This window comes from Equus asinus, chromosome 1, assembly GCF_041296235.1.
Source record: "Equus asinus isolate D_3611 breed Donkey chromosome 1, EquAss-T2T_v2, whole genome shotgun sequence".
Lineage (NCBI taxonomy): Eukaryota > Metazoa > Chordata > Mammalia > Perissodactyla > Equidae > Equus > Equus asinus.
The window spans coordinates 112,216,878-112,234,251 of NC_091790.1; the positions used below are offsets into that span (position 1 = coordinate 112,216,878).

The 17,374-nt window shown below is 42.6% G+C and overlaps 2 protein-coding genes across 2 annotated transcripts in view; one reads left to right on the plus strand and one right to left on the minus strand.

Annotated features, from left to right (window-relative positions):
- FBXL13 (F-box and leucine rich repeat protein 13) overlaps positions 1–17,374 on the plus strand; it is a 208,222-nt gene that overhangs the window by 101,408 nt on the left and 89,440 nt on the right. Inside the window, exons 10-11 of the mRNA XM_014850486.3 lie at positions 12,621–12,673; positions 16,791–16,891. Of these exons, the coding sequence (XP_014705972.1) occupies positions 12,621–12,673; positions 16,791–16,891 (154 nt within the window). The remainder of the gene's footprint in view (positions 1–12,620; positions 12,674–16,790; positions 16,892–17,374) is intronic.
- Positions 1–17,374, minus strand: part of LRRC17 (leucine rich repeat containing 17) — a 29,059-nt gene that overhangs the window by 2,642 nt on the left and 9,043 nt on the right. Inside the window, exons 2-3 of the mRNA XM_014850488.3 lie at positions 9,282–10,190; positions 1,626–1,781 (exon numbers count right to left, since the gene is read on the minus strand). Of these exons, the coding sequence (XP_014705974.1) occupies positions 1,626–1,781; positions 9,282–10,053 (928 nt within the window). The 5' untranslated portion in view covers positions 10,054–10,190. The remainder of the gene's footprint in view (positions 1–1,625; positions 1,782–9,281; positions 10,191–17,374) is intronic.

Consider the following 17,374-nt stretch of genomic DNA (forward strand, 5'->3'; position numbering starts at 1 on the left):
TCTTAAAGGAGGCAGAATCCCTAATAGGACGTCTTTGGTCCCTTTTCTGCAATAATGTCTGGCTTTTTATGAGATTGTTACTCACACCTTTTAAAAGTAGCGAATCTCATTGCCTGTATATACCTACCAGCATAAGTCGTTAAAGTCTGTCTGCTCTGGGAGTGTTTCATCTCAAAGGCCCTGAGAGCTAGAAGCTCTTTTATTTTAAAAGCTCTTTAGGTCGTCTTGACGTCTTTAAGAGCTGAGATACTTTTTGTCCCAGAGGACATGCCACGGTAAGTGGTGGGCACTTGGTAGGTACTTAATATGTGCTTGTTACTGTAGACATACTTTCGTGGGCCTGAACTGAACAAAGGACAAAAGAGAATTCCACTGCCAATAATAGAGTTCATGTTGTGTGCCAGCAAGGAAAACACACTGGGTAAATAGAAGGCCTTCAGGAGGTCGCAGGGGTGAAAAAGGAGTCCTCACAATTATGGGAATTTCATAACTGATGACGGAAAAATATCAGTAAAAGTAAAAGAACCCCATTTTGTACTGTTATCCATCTCTGTATTATCTTCTGTCATTTTTTCGGGAGAAGAGTGTCTCTGTAGTATTCTTACTCACTGGGAAATGAAAACTGCTTTTGACCTCGCAATTTATCGATACGCCATCCAAACGGATAGTTTACACCATCTGTACAGGCTATGGCATAAGTGTAGCGTACTGCTGTTCTCTTGGGAAAGTTTTTAAACTATGATTTCTTAATATCTTTAAAAGATGTTACTAATACTAAAATATGCCTTTGTGGCTCCAGAACATTCATTCTCAATTTTCATGTCTACAATGTGAAAACCCTAATGTTTTATTAATCGTATTAAAGTAGCATTAAGAAAAGTAGAAGTAACAACTGTCCTCAAAATGTTTACAACATTGACACGGCATTGTCAATAGTACTGATAATCATTTCTACAGACAGGACGTCTCCGACTGAAGTAGCACCGCGAGGGCACGCACGTATGTTACAAATCTGATCGGTCTAGCAGGGGCTCCCAGTTCCTGCCAAGTCCAGCGTGTTAACTCACCACGCTCTTTTTTGCCAGAGGCTTTGCTTAGCAATTGGAGAAGAGATTTAAAGGGTGGAAAAGAGAATCGATCTTGATCTAGGATTAGAAAAAATATGTCTGGCTCTGGTTTGAGCACATTTTATCTTAATTTATGAGCTTGATGCTTAGCTTAGCAGATTGTTTCAAATTTACTTTAAACAAGTTGGGACTTAATGAATAGCAAGGAAAATGCCAAATCTGAATTTCCCTTTAAATATCATTATGTCTTTAGCATATTATTGACTAGTAGCCGTATGTTCTTATTTTTTTAATCTATTCTACAAAACGCTTTTATCTGGACCAACTGAATAACTGTGGCTTAATAATATATAGAGTTATATACTTCATAAAGCAACATTTTGGCAAATATTTCTCTGAGTGCCAAATAAGTTCTAATATAAGCATCATGTTTAATTTAAATTCAAGCTTTTTATTAATTTAGTTTTTTTAAACTAAATTGTATTTACTTTAAATGTTGCCGTAGAAAAATCAGAGAATACTCGTCACCCGTTTAAAGGGCTCTTCTGTGGAACTTACCAGGATCTATGAATTCAAGGCCATTACTGCTGAGGTTTAATTTTTTTAGCTCATGAACGTCTTCAAACTCCTTGGGTCGAAGTAGTTTGATTTTATTGTAGGATAAGTCAAGCTTAACAATGTCTGGAGGGATGTTGTTTGGAACTTTCTTCAACTCTGGAAAAATTAATAATATTCAGGTTATCAAGCTCTCCTCTCACCCGCATCTTTTCTGTCACTCTTACCTGTGGTTGAAGAGTCGGCTCTTAATCGGAAAGGATGTCTAAAGGCAAAGAACATTGGGATGAACGAGCCTTTAGCAGGTGCTAAATCCCAGCAAACCAGGTGCATCCCACTTAGAGGAGCAGACAGCACTGCTCGCTGAGCTGGTCAGAGAAACTTCCTAGAGGTGGCGGCAAGAAATCAAGAGAAGGACAGCAGGCAGGGCCGCTGGGTGGCTCAGGCATCAGGTGGGCCAGTGGTGCTCAGGCCTGTTGACCATCAGAATCCCCTGGGAAGCTTTAAAAACAAGAAAGCTAAAAGGAAATGAAAGCGATCAAACCGCTCCCTGCGTGTCCCCTCCCACTGTCCTCCTACCCCTCTAGGAGTCTTCACTATGAGTTATGCCTTCTTTCTTGCAGCTTTGTTTTATCCCTCTCCTCAGGCTTCTTCTGCCAACAAATAAGCTCAGGTCTTTCCAACCTAAAAAAAACCCCAAAAAGCTCTTGACCTTGATGGCCCCCAAGCTGTTCTTATTTCTCTTTTCCTTGGATGCTAAAATTCGAGAAAGGGTAGTCCTGACTTGCTGGGCCTGCATCCTCGTCACCCCCTGATTCCCTGAATCCTTGTGACTTAGTTTATACCGGGCACAGCAGTGACTGGACCATCAGGGGCAGCGATAAGAACAACAGTACAGCTGCTGCTGCTGTTGCTCCTGGAGGAAAAGTGTCTAGAAGTTCTGCACAGGTTAATAGGAAATCAAGATGCACTTAGTTTCTCTCCTACTATTTATGCTTGCCTTTAAATCATGCTTTTAAAAAAAATATAAAGTGCTTCTTTACGTTTTAGCATCATACTTGCCCTTTCTCTTAATGTTTAACTCTTAACATTCTGAAGAGGTTTTGTTCAATTCTAAGGAGGGCAAGCGAAGCCTGTGGAGAGAAACAAAGCTGTTCCCACAAAAGAAAACTAGAAGCAACAAATAAAATGTCCAGATGGACACCTGAGAAATAGCATGGCCCAAAGGCTGTCTGAATAAAGAGAAATCTTTTGAAGTGGTTACAGTAAAATAAGTTTATGAAAAGCTGGTATCCGTTCATCCATAATGCTCCTTTTGGTACAGAATAGTTGAATTGCTGATAATTTCTTCCAAATATCAAAAAAGCCCCCCCTCTGCTATTTCTGATTTCTTAACCCATAGTACACTTGCTTTCATAAAGACTCAGCCTTATTTTGTCCCCTTTTACAGCTCAGAATCCATGGTCTTTAATGGGATGGTGTTGGTACTATCCTTATCAAGGTTAAATTTGCTTCCTCTTCGTCATGGGATCTCAGGATCGTAGTATGTATGTGCAGGAACTGTTTCAGGTGCTCTAACAGGTATTAAGTGACAAGAACCCTATGCGCTAAGCACCATTATTGTCCTCACTTTACAGACGAAGGAGCTGAGGCACAACTTGCCCACAGTCACATTCCTGGGCTTTACACGCAGACGTGCTGGCCCCAGAATCTGTGCTTCGAACCACTATGATCTGCTGCCTGTTGCTAGTACTCTCCTGCTCCATTTATGCTGTTCCACTTGCCTAGAATCCTCAAGCTTGTCACGTAGCGTGAAGTGGGGGTGGAGGAGCGACTGGGGTGGAGTGAGTACATTAGGAAGGCCATGAGAGCTTTCAGCTCTATGTTTAAAATATCTCCCTGCTTTCACGTGGGCAATGACAATAATAATAATAATAATATTCCCTGCTTTTTCTCAATGGTAGTCATCACCATCAGACATAGTGTACATTTTACTAGGTTTTTTTTTTCATTTTTGCCACCTCCTCGCCATGGCAGCTTCGTGAGGGAGGCTTAGAAGAAGAGCAGTGCCTAATATTTCATAAGTAAATAAATGGTATGTGGCAGGCAGCTTCTAAAATGGCGCCCAATGATCCTCTCTACTGGTATTCACACTGTTGCGTAAATCGTTCCCCAGAGTATGGGCTGAACCTAGTGACTTTCTCTTAACAATAGAATGCAGCAAATGTGATGGGATGTCACTTCCATAATTAGGTTATAAGAAATTGTGACTTTCATCTTGCCAGCAGACTCCCTTTTGCTGGCTTTGATGAAGCAAGCTGCCATGTTGGAGAGACTCACATGGCCAGGAATCAAGGGTGGCCTCTGGCCAACAGCCAAAGGGAACTCAGGCCCCCCAGTCCAACAGCTTTTAAGGAACCAAATCCTGCCAACAGCCGTATGAACTTGGATAAGCATGCTTTTCCAGTTGAACCTTCAGATGAGACCACAGCCTGAGCCCTGGTCAACACCTTAATTGCAGCCTCATGAGGCATCCTGAGGCAGAGGACCCAGTGAAGCCATGTCTGGTTTCCTGGTCCACAGAAACTGTGACATAATAAAACATGTTGTTTTAAGTCACTAAGTTTTAGGGTATTTGTTAGGCAGCAATAGAGAACTAACACATGGCAAATGATACGAGCTCATTAAACGTTTGCTGAGTTTAATAATTCAGGAATATTGAAGACTCTTATAATAAGAGTGTTTTGAAAATTCGGGATGATCTTATTTCTGTCCTCTGATAAGACATTGTTCGGTTTGACCTAGGGTTGTGTCTGCCAACATATTGAAAGGTAAAAGATTTTAAGACTTGAACTTATTATAATCTTGCCACAGTGAGATAATCCTCTCTTTAGGATCAGCAAGACCCTTACTGGAGAGCTATATTCTCTCTTGGGCACTACACGTAAACAAGGAGATGGAGATCCTAGCGAAAATTGACAACCACAGACACACTTGAGGACAGTCAGAAGAAATAATTTCTTGACATTTAGCGTCTGAAATAATTATTGAGAATGGCTGTGGCATCTTCTTAGAAGACTTTTAAAAGCAGAACAGAGTTTTATTTCAAACTACCCAGAATCCCACCTCTTCTGACTTCTTCCCCTGCTACCACATTGGTCCAGGCTACCATCACTTCTTGGCTGGTTTATCCCAATTCTGTCCTAAGCCCATGTGATCCTGTTAAAACCTAAGTCAGATCATGTCATTTTTCCAGATAGCTTCCCCTCCTCCCGATGGCAGAATCTTCCAACTGCTTTCCATCTCCCTGTGAATAGAAGCCCACATCCTCACCAAGGCCCTGGAAAACCATCAAGGACTCTAGGTCTTCCTTGTCACCAGAATCAGCATCTCCTAGGTCCTGGAAAGCAGCCTGTTTATCAGGACTTGCTTGCTGAATCCGCATCTTCTGGGCTGGGCATGAGGGTGGATGACAGAGACCTCCCCAGCGACCACTGTTGGACAAGCTAACTTGGGTTAGCCACAAATAAACGGGTAGAAAAAACATTTATGAGAACACTCTGAAACCCAGCTCCAGCAATGTGGCAGACCTGTGGAGGCTGGAAAAGGAATATAAATGCAGAACCAATTTTGGCATTGCTACCAGCAGCCTGGGTAAAATAGGATTCACAAGTAATACCAGGAAATGCAAACCAGAGCCTTCACTAGTACGGCTTAGAAAAATATGGAAAAAGCTTATTTGTCGTATTGATGAATAAAAACAGTTCTTGATTTCTTTTACCTTAAACTTTAAAGAGAATTGCAAATATTGTTGTAAAGGATATTTATCTTTGACAAAGATTATATAAATACAAATTTCCCCAGTCCAGAAGTCAAATTTGGCCAATGCCCCCATTTCTAGACCAGGTACCACATGATTACTTGCTGCTACCCCAAATTCTTGGTAAACCCTCAATAAATACCATATTTATTTGATTGTCACCCCTGACAACCTTTGCGCCCCCCACCCCCCTGCAACTCAACCTTGCTGATTTTGAGGAGGAAATTGGGAACTTTTCTCCATGTAATTTCCCATGTTGCAGGCTGTCTTGATTGTCAGCAGTGTTAGAACTACCCTGAAGGCTTGCTAGTGGTGGGTAAAGAGACACGAATGGCCCTGTTTATTGCAAATAAAAAATTTCTTAATTATTTTTCAAACCAGTGGTAAAATTAACTTCAGAGGCAGCTGGGAGCAATTTATGGGCATAATTCTGCCCAGCCCTAATCTTAGAAGTAAAACGAATCCTTAAAAATGGTAAATTATTCTGGTAAATGTGAAGCTAAAAAGTTTTAAAACTCTTACTTTCGTGTATTTTTGGCAAGTCCATTTACCTCAATATGGTATAAACATGCCTTTCGTCTAATCTCACATTTATTCCCTTTGAAAGACTGAGTTTTGTTGGCAAAGTGCCTGTCTCCCAGTGAATAAAGCTATTCTTTCTTTTTCCTGCTGTCAGATGTTTAAGACAAAAATAGCGATCTTTGAGGTCTACATGATCAAACGGGCACATATTAGGTCCCTACACACAGCATCTGACTCATCACCTGTCAGCTGGGAAAGGCACAGCTCCCGAGTCGGGGGAATCTGTATTCGGGTTCCCTGTGTGTGATCACTGCATGGTGTATGGTACGGGGCCTAAGAGGAGGGTCCAAGACTGGGAGGGAGCACCAGAAAGCTCTTACACCTTCTTCTTGGTTGGTAGATGTAGCCAGAATCTTGAAGGAAAAGATGACATTGCGTAGTGGTCAATGGCTTGGGAACTGTTTGGGGACTGCCTGTGTGACCGTAGAGGGGCCACTTAACTTCTCTACACCACAGTGGCCTCATTTACAAAATGAGGATAATAATAGTGCTTCTTTTAAGGTTGCAAGGAGTAAGTGCATAAAGCCTGTGAGCTGCGATGTCTTAGGCACACAGAGCACGCAGATGACAGCTCGTATTCGTGAACAGCACTGTCAGTTCTGCTCTCGATGGCACGATTTAGCCTCCTTCAGACCCTCCATAGCGTCTAACGTGTGGAGCACAATCAAAAGTACTACTACCCCCGGGCAGGGAGCTAGAGATGAACATTGCTGAACATTTATTCTTAGTATTTGACATATATTAGCTATTTATGGAACGGGAGAAGGAAATTAGAGTGGATTCAATTCAGATTGTCATACCTGAATTCTAGCCATGATCTGTAGCTTCTATGTATTTTTATTTATAGAGGTTGCTTAAATTACTGCTTTGCAAGAGTAAAGAAAGCAGCTCACTGATTATCATCAGTCAACCATAGTGAAAGCAATTTATATTAATGATACTAAAAGTCAAAAGTACTCTGCATTTTATAATCTAAAATGTGTAGGCTCTGATTTACGTAGTTAATATGTGGAGCAACTTGAATTGTCCTTGAATGTATGATCCTATATTATATACACTAACTGTGTATGTCGTGAAACTTTATTTATTCTGTTTTCCAGTAGGTAATATGTGTATTTTTTTAAAGCAGGGGGAATGAATTTATGGAGTATATCTGGAAGGTTGTGTTTAGACAACAGTAAGTAGGGGAAAGGAAGCAATAAAAAATATGTTTGTATTTTTGTACGTTGATTTTTGCCAAGAGAAAAAGAGACAAAAATATCGTGGCAAAAAAGACAACGGCAGAAACAGGCTCAATGGGGAGGGAATGCCCCAAGAGTAGAAAAACAGTAGAAAAGAAAGCCATTTCCTAATATGTTCTCTCTCCTTAAATTACAGCGTAGCTTAGCTGTAGAAGTCTTCAATTTTGTGTTGATGGCCTTTTTCTCTGATAATTAATGAACTTAAAACCATACCTACTTTCTCTTTATCACCTGATGCAGGAAGTGCAAATTAACTTTAGCTGAAGGATAGAACCTCGGCAATATCAAGTAATTTTTCCAACCCAAGTCTAGGATGACTAGCTTTGTATTAGTTTTTAGAATACATAAATTCAAGTTTTTAAGCATCACAAAGGAAATCCTAGTAAAATATGCTGTTCGGTACTCACTGTGACGGTGTCAGGGAAATTCCACCCAATCTGGCTACAGAGAAACCACACAAACTGACTTTGGGAACTCTTTGATGCTTCCATTAATTCTTTACTGTCGAGGCAGCTGCTTGTGTGAACATGATCAGATTAATTCTGGAAGGCAGCAGGCTCAGGTAGAATGTGGTCCCAATCTTAGCCTTGCTGCTCACCTGTGAGCCCTCAGCCCAGTGACCAAACCTCCCTGAGCCTTGTTTTCCTCCTCTGTAACTACTCCCTTCCTGCAAGTCGGGGACAGCACATGTGTCAGCAGAGCAGCTTCTCAATTAGTGAGCGCTTTCTCCCAAAGTCGGAGGATCCCGTGACGGCATCTCCCAGGTCACGGTGTCATTGTTCTGCTATGGCATCAAATTATATACAGCTCACAGGGCGTTGGAGCGAGAGATCTTTTCGTGCCACAGGGCCCTGGTGGGATCTAACCAGGTGCCACCTTCAGAGTCAGAGAGAGGGACAAGGCTTGAGCACGACTTTGCTGATAAATGAACAGATTTACTCCTGGCTCAGATTGCCTCCTCCTTCAATGTCAACCCATTCCTGCCTATGTTCCCTTGAGAGGAGCCAGTCTCTGTGTTCCTCTTGACCTTCCCTTTTTGTTCTTAAACAAAACAAAGCCAGACCTCCCAACATAAGTGGAAGGAATGACCCTGTGCTCTATATGGCCCTAATTCAGTGACGTTTGGCTTTAACTTAATATTACGCATATGGTATTCATCCACACCAGAAAAGAAACAGATAGACACTGTCACATGGCTTGTTATCCTACAGCAGATCAGCGGTTCCCGGACCACGCTTTGAGAACGTCTTCACTAACGTTGTCAAGAGCACTGTTAAAATCTCCCATCTGTTTTCTTATTTCATGAATTTATCCCATCTGTGCCAGGGTCCTGCACTGTACTAGCCCAAGATAGTGTGGGATGTAAAACCCAGGAATGATTTTCAGAAAGTAAGTAATATTCTGAAAAGATTTCCTTAGTCTCCTGGTTCTTGGATTAAAGATTTTCGACCTTGTTTTTTTTCAATATTTTTTATGCTTTTTTGGGGGATAATTTGGGAACCGTTAAGATGTTAGGATGTTAGCAAGCGTTTATTAGAACTTCGAGACTAAGTTATAAGAACTACAGATTCGTCGTCACTGCACCACCAGCCCCCTCTCATGGTGCTCACGCCCGTCCTCTTCTGCACCTTGTTTTCCTGGAGGTTATCATTTCCTCCCGACACACACCATGTTTTGACTTGAACGGGTATAAGGCAGGTTACACAGACACCGTCTGCGTTTGTTTTCGTATCCCCGGTTTACCCACATAAATTAAATTACGTTGGATTTAAGATTAAAGGAATTTCTTACAGCCACTGCTTGTGATGAGCAAACAAGAGTAGGACCCCAATGGCTGCCCCTCTTGGGCATACATCCCACCCTCCTCTATTGTAAATGCCATTGTCATAGAGGAGAGAATTTCTGGTGGAAGTGACACCAGAAATTCTAAGGCATGGTGGGGCGCAGGAAGAGATATAACATTCAGAGAGCAACTGTAACCATCCACGAAAATGAAAGAGTAAGGAATTTACAGACCTTTCCTTTTGCAGTCCAGCGTTTGTATGGGAAACACGTAATTGTAGCAAAGCGTCGAATCTGCCTCAGGCTTGATGACTGGGGGTCTCCCTGACACTTGGGGTTTCGGGTCCACTCGTTCCTTTTCTTCCTCACTGCATAACTGTTCAGATTTTATCTGCCGCAGCTTTTTATTTTTGAGTTCTGGCGGGCTTTCACACTTGGCATAGTTCCCCAAATTCCGGTTCCTCGGAATCTGCAGCATCGAAACGAGCGTTTCCATCTGGCAGGTGCAGGACCAGGGGTTGTCATAGAGACGCAGGTAGCTCAGGAGAGGGGTGTAGAGGAACACTTCCTCCGTCAAGACTTTGATCTGGTTGTGCTGCAGCAAGAGAGTGGTGAGTTTATTCAAACCGAAGAAAGCCTCGTTCTCAATTTTGGAGATCTCGTTCTGTTGCAGATCCAGGCTTTTCAGCTTTTTAAACTTGGAAAACATGCTGTTCTTCAGTATGCGGATCTTGTTTCTTGCTAACAGCATATGCAGCAAATCCTGAGGCCAGCCAGGCAGCACATATACTAGCTTCCTTTCTTGACAATCTAAGTACTTCTCGTGAAGGTACGTGTACACTTCACAGGGGAGGCCCGGTGCGTAGCGTTTGACTGGGTTGGAGCCGCTCCGGCCCCCAGCCGCCCGGCCATGAGGCGCTCGGCTTCTCCCACTCCGTGGGCTTGCCTTACGGAGCTCCGCGGCTTTGCAAAAGAAGAGCAGGATCACGATGATAGCCACACGCATCCTGACATCCACCTGGCCCCGATTACTTGGTGTGACAGATGGAACAGTGAAAGTATTCCTTTGAAATCCGAGCGTGGGTAAGCTTAACTAATGCAGTTGACGAACAATGAGACCCAGCTGAGGTACCGTGGAGTTCCCTAGGTTGCAGGAGAAAAAAACAGTTAGGGACCATTGTCACTATGTTATTTGACAGATAATAGCAGGTTTTTTCTTTAAGCAAAGCCCTTCCAGTTAGTAAAGGCATGTACAGAACAGTAGTATAGACGGCTCCACACCCTCCTACGTGGCTAGTTTAGTGGCTAAATGTTTGGGCCCTGAGTTTGAATCAAGGCTCTCCTACTTGCTTAGCTGTGTGACCTCCGGGTAATTATTTAACCCGATCTTCAGCATATGTAAAGTGGGGCTGAGGATGCCTCTAACGTTGCTGGGAGGATTAGACCGGCTGATGTGGGTAACACTCCTCACAGTGCTGGTCCAGGGCAAGGACTCCACTGTGTTACGGCTTAGCATCATGAAAACGGAAACCTGTAGTTGATCATCACATTGCATTCAAGGGATTAAAGGGGTTCTCCTTCCAGACTTGAGATGTGCAAACAAGAGTAGGACTCCAAAGGCTGTCCTCCTGAGCTTTTCTCTTCTGTCCTTTACTGTCTCCCGATCGCCAATCATGTTGAATGTGGGCTCCAGAAATGCTCGGGGTAGATTTATGCAGCTGACCTTGGCATCTCTTGCACATCTTGACTCACAAGTCGATTCCTCTGACTGCTCTACTTAGAGTATACCACCTCCTCCCACCCTCCGGCCACTCTACTCCATCTCTTGTTTTATTTTTCTCCAGGGCACTTAGTACTCTGTCAAAGTAGATATTTGACTTCTTTCGTTTACTGTCAGACTCCGCTAACTAGGATGTAAACTCCAAGGGCAAGGATTTTTGTCTATTTTGTTCACTGCTCTATTTCCAGCACCTGTAGAATTTCCAGCACGTAGCGGGTTCTTGATAAATATTTGGTGAAGGCATGAATCACTCTCAAGTAACTATTCTATGAAAACATTAATCTCATAAACTTAGTGATATTCTTTGGAGAATCCACTTTTTCCTTAATAAGTATTTCTGATGACTTTAGAGGTCCGCACATTTCTAAGAATTGTTCCCATTTTTTTTACTCTGAAAGTGGTTTGGTTTGTGTTTATTACTTAGGACACAGTCAATTCTTGGCAGAGGAAGAAATGTTCAAAATGGACTTATAATTAATAACATTTCTGTTGTTATTATTGTGGGGCTGCGTGGTTACGAGCAGCAGATGTGTTTCCTAATCCTTGTAGGAGTGTGAATGCCAGGATCACCCCTGGCCTGGAGTTTTCCTGCTTGATGGGGTCGCCTCCACCCCGAATGCTTTCCCCCTTCTTTGCCTCAGCATTGCTCCCATTCACCGTTTTGCGTCCCTTCCCCTAAGTGCCTCTCTTCTGTCTCAGATGTGGAGTTTGACTTCTTGCCGGTCTAGCCCCAGGGCGCTGATTACGTAATATTTTGCTGTCTAGCTCGTTGTATATATGTCTCCTCTTCCCTGTAAGACCATAAACTACAGCTGCCTCTGGCCCCAGAGCTAAGCAGGCACTTGGCCTTTCTGACCTTCCACTTCTCTATCTGCAGTTCATTGTAAATTGTATATAAATCTAACCTAAAAAAATCAAAAATATTTTGTTAATTATTATACATGCTGAATTATTTATGATATGCCTGCTGAAGTACTGGAGGGGAAAGTGTGCTGATGTCTGCACCTTGCTTTAAAATGCATAAAAAAAGGGGCTGGCCCCGTGGCCGAGTGGTTAAGTTCGCGCGCTCCGCTGCAGGCGGCCCAGTGTTTCGTTGGTTCGAATCCTGGGCGCGGACATGGCACTGCTCATCAGACCACGCTGAGGCGGCGTCCCACATGCCACAACTAGAAGGACCCACAACGAAATATACAACTATGTACCGGGGGGCTTTGGGGAGAAAAAGGAGAAAAATAAAATCTTTAAAAAAAAAAAATGCATAAAAAAATAAGACAGATTGAGGGATGGGTGTGTGGGTGGGTATGTGATAAAGCAAATACAGTAAAATATAAATTGTAGAATCTAGGTGATGGGTATATAATTCTTCAATTCTTTCAACTTTTTTGTATGTTTAAAATTCTTTGTGATGCATTGCTAAAAGGAAGCAGAAAGCAAAAATTGTCAAGAAAGTCATGCCACAAAAAAAGCAAGTTGGTTTTCTTCAAGTACAGGTGGGTTTTCCTCAAGCGCTTCAAAAGCCTGAAGTATATACTGTTTTTCCAAAAATAATATTTTTCTTCTTTCTCCTTCCTTCTGTAATCCTCAAACAATAATGAACATGTGTATATATTTTAATTTTAAGGCCAAAAGAAATCATTTTTCTGAGAAAAGAAGCCATGTGCTTAGAAGAAGTTACTTGCCAAGGTTTTTGTTTGTTTTCTAATGAATACATTGCATTGAACGTAGGATGGAAAAACTTTAAGTTTAAAAATTTGTAATAGGTTGGTTCGTGATGTGTTACTTGTTTGATTTAGGTCTCTGTAAAAATTTGCAAGAGCTGAATGTCTCCGACTGCCCAACCCTCACGGTGAGTATAAGAAGCTTATTTTACTGTTGTTTATATAGGTTCGGGCTGGCCACGTTAGAGTACTAATGCACAGAAATTTTGCCAAAATACATGCCTGTGTGCTCATTTAGGATTAACTGTGGAAAAAAGCAAACTATGTCAGACATTGGCAGGAAATTTTATCCCATTTCTATAATGCTATTCTTAACCCTGTAGATATATCCCAAGGTTGGAGTATCTGGGAAGTGGAAACTTTTCAACAATTACACAGAAATGAACTATATTTTTATGTAAGGCCATGAGTGCATGAGACAGAAAAAACTAGGCCCCAGCAGAGACAAGAGGCTCATTTTAGTGGTCTTCATGGCTGTCATGTGTGATGCCAAAGAAGATGGAAATGAACATGTTACCCTCATCAGCGCCTTCCTGGTCCCTGTATCCAGGCTTTCCTCTCCCTCCAATCTGTCTTTCAGCCTGTGAGCACATAATACTCCTTGAAAAGGTGGATCTGACCATTTCACTCCCATCTTCCATCATCTACACATACACTCGTCATGTACACTATTGGATAAAGTCAAAGCTCTTTAACATCCCTGTATCTTGGGGACCCTCTGTAGTCTCGCCTCTGCCTCCCTCTCCAGCCTCGTCTTGCTCCAATTTCTGCACACTCATTAAGTTTCAGCAACCACAGGCTGCTCTGCTTTCTCTGCCACATGCGCCAAGCTGCTTCCCGCAGTTTCGCCTTTGCTCAGGCTGTGCTCTTCGCTGGGAAGGCCCTTCCCTTTTGTCCTCAGTTTTCCTCTTTGTGAGGCTTTAAGTCTTACTTTAGGCACCACCTCTTTTACCAAGACATCACTGGCTCCCAGGGCTGAGTTCACTGCTGCTCCTCTGGGTTCTCGTTGTAACTCATCACAGTGTTTCTGCCTCCTCCGCTAGCCTAAGAGGCCCAAGGGCAGGAGATGTGTCTCATTTTTTGGTGTTAGTTATAGCACACAGCACAGACCTTTGCATAGTAAATACTCTATAATATTTGTTTAGTGAATGAAACCATATGGAGATATCAAGTATGTAATGGACGACATTGGCTAGAACTTGAGATTCCATCTTGGGTTGACACTAATGTATAAGTCATAATTAACCATCCAAAAGTGAATAAGCTCAACCGAGAGAGAGAAAGAAAGAGAGAGAGAGCAGGTGTGAGAAGAGAAGAGGACTTGGGTTTGAACCTTGGGGAACACTGACTTTTAGGAGCAGGCAGAGAAGAAGAAATAACAAAGGATCTTAAGAAGGAACAGTAAAAGAAGTAGGTTGAAAACAGAGAGGTCTCACAGAAGGCAAGAGAGTGAAGAGTTTCAGAAATGACCACAGTGAGCAGGTAGGAAGAGGACTGAGCAGGGCCTCCTGGATTTGAGAATCAGAAAGTGACCAGTGACTTTTGCTAGCATAGTTCCAGTGGGATATTCAGGCAGAAATCTAACTGCAATGAGTTGCGAAGTGGACAAGAGGTGAGAACACGAGGCATTAGGTATAAGCTGATCTTTCCAGAAAAGTGGCTAAGGCGGTGGCACAAGGAAAATAGAGACAGGGAAAGCTGTCTTAGGTGTTTAGAGGCTGGTGGAGACTCATTTGAAGCAACTCATGGAGCAAGTGCCCGAGGAGATGGGAGGAATAGACAGAAGAGCCGGATCGTGTCCTGCCCAACTCCAGGATGATGTCCACACCCCTTGGCACAAGTGGAAAGACTCATAAGTTGGCTCCTCCTTGCTACCTTCTCAGCCTCATCCTTATAGCTCCTTCTTTCAAATTTCTACTCTATTTCATTCTTTCTGTGGATATTTATAGTACCTACTGTGTTAAAGATACAGTTACCTTTATATATGTATAAAGACATATGGGATTTCTATGTTATAATGTATGGTGTTATAGGGAATTTAAAATGGATCGAGTTTCAGTTCCTGCCCTCAGGGAGCTTCAGTTCTGCACTCGAATAAAAGATGACATTCTTTAAATTTGACTTTCTAATAGGAAAGTCGAAACAGTGCCATCTGCGTTGAATTTGTGAACATCAAAGACTTTTTCAATTTTGGAGTCTAATAATATACAGTGCTGATAATTTTATCCAGCTACAGTTTGCTATTGTTTTTGCCTTTGAGACATAGACTGAGTGACAGGTTTATTTTTAAGGAGTTGAGTAAAATTCATTCAAAAAGATTTGATTTCTAAGAAGCTTGACTTCCGAATATATTACATCCAGAAAGATCTGAGTGCATTGGCGACAAATTCAGAAACCATTCTGCAACATAGACACTCAAATAGTTTTTGCATTTATGTGCTCAAGCATTTGGGGAGTGAACCTTGACTTCTTTTAAATACTGAGAGTAGGATTTGTCTGAATTTGTTTGGGCGTCCAAGCTCCTCCAGACAGGCAAATGCAGAGAATGGTCTGCCTCCTCATCTCAAAGGGAAAATCAGATTCCTCTGTCATACATAAAGCATACTCCATCTTCTTCTTCCTGCCCACTACATTTTCATCTTCTCTGTGGCTACCTCTCTAAGTGTGTATAAATAGCCTTCTATCGCATATCTGCCCCATCTTGTTTGCATTTTTGCCAGAGTCTTCCAACAGATGCACCATCACTTGGATTGGCACCATGAACATTTTTGAAGATAGATTTTGTTTGTATAAAACTACAATGCCACCCATGATGGTTTTTCTCTCCATTACTGGTGGGAAAATTGTACTGTACATTTTTTATCTATCTACCTATATCCAAATCCTACACTTTGGTGGTGGAGTATCTATAAAAATTGCTGGCAGCTTGAATGCAGTGGCAAGAGAGTACAGAGTTTATGGAAAGCCCTGCACATGTACTCATGCAGAACTGGCACACAGAACCTTTCCTACAGCAGAAATACCGTTTTACAACTTAAAGAAGAAGCTTGTGTTCTCTGTAAGGTGTGGTTTGCTGCCGCTGTGGATCGGCCAGTTCCTATCCTGTGTGTCAGAAGCTCTGACCTGCAGGATTCTATCCTTTTAATATCCATGACTCCAGGAAATAGCTGGGAAGAGAAAGATAAACGTTGATGATCCTGCTGAAAATAAACCTTTGCCATCCTTAGTGATCTTGGAGGTGGCCGTATTGACCATGCAGAATTCTTCCCCAAACCACATCTCCTAGCCAAGTGACAATTTACCTCTTTCTGCAATGGCCTGTTCTTTCCAGGACTGATGTACTGCAAATATTGTAAAACTAGCTGACCTCTTCACTGTCCCTGGGGAGTCTCATCAACCATCATTAAATAAATAAAAACCTGCTGGTACTCATTCTAGAGCATTTTATAAGTAGTTACCCATACGAGAAGCTGTTCCATTGCAATCAAAGCTTGCAATTCATCTGGTCTTGTAAATGTCAATTTAGGGCTCATGCTCGAAATCACTGTTGGTTTTTCTGTCTCTCTCATGTCACAGTCACACCATTCTCTTGTACCTCAGTCTCACCTCTTGGGGGAGAGTTGCTTGAATCTTTGAGATTCGCCCCCAGCTACCCCCAACACCGAATTTCCTGTCCAACATGCATGTAGCCCCTTACTTCACACCATCTCAACTTACCCATAAATTTGGTGAAAACCTGTTTAGCTGTTTTACTATCTTCAGCGACAGAACTACGGAAACTTAATTACACACACACACAGACGAAACATATATGTGTAAATATGGACTCACTTTTCATGAAGTCCAGTTGAGAGCGTTCACCATTCCAGTCTTTCAAAATCATTTTAGTAAGTTTACGAATGGATTTGCTTGTAACCACTTTTGTGCATCTGAAGAGTCAAGAGTGTCTGACCCTGGAGCTCAAATTTCCTGTCACAGAGTGGAACTTGTAAGGATTCAAATTGTATTGAAGTGTCATTGTGATGGAATGGGAATTTATTTTCAAGGAAGAGGAAAGAGGGAGCAATGTGGCTTCAAGCAAAACCGTCACCTTCTGTTTAATTTGATTTACAACTAATATCAAAGAATATGAAGAGACCCAGTCTTGCATGGACTTTTTTGGAGCAGGGAGAGGATAGAGAGATAATGGGGAAATAGCAAAGCCTGCTGGAGTTTGACAAGAGTCTTCCCTCCGTTTTTATGCAGGATGAGTCAATGAGATACATCTCTGAGGGCTGTCCTGGGGTCCTGTATCTCAATCTATCCAACACCAATATCAGCAACCGGACCATGCGACTCCTGCCGAGGTAATGCTTGTGTTACTCTTATTGCGCTGACAGTAGTCATGCTCCTCCAGGCTCCGGCTTGCTCTGACACTCCCCAGAGACAGTGCTCCTTCTACCAACACCCTGCCACTGTGGCACCACCATTCTTTGATAAAAGGACTGCTCGTTTCAAGTCCCCAAGCTGGTAGGTATCCTCTCTCTCCTTGGTGGGCCCAGGTTGAACAACTGGCCCTCTGCCTTGGCCAGAGAGTTTCTGTCACTCTTGTAGCAAGGTGCCCAGTAGCTTGAGTTAGGCTCTGCCTGTCTCCTTCTGGTCCCCCCTTCCTAGGCATTGGATCTTGGCCCCTAAATCCCAGCTGCTGTCTGGGACGCCTCTGCTACAGAACACCAACGCCCTGCCTCCCTAGACTTTGAGCACTGAAGTTCAGATTCCCTGCTGCCACGCTCTGCTTACCTGTTGGGACCCCCACCACCTCCAGGGACCCTGACACTTGTTGTTTTGTG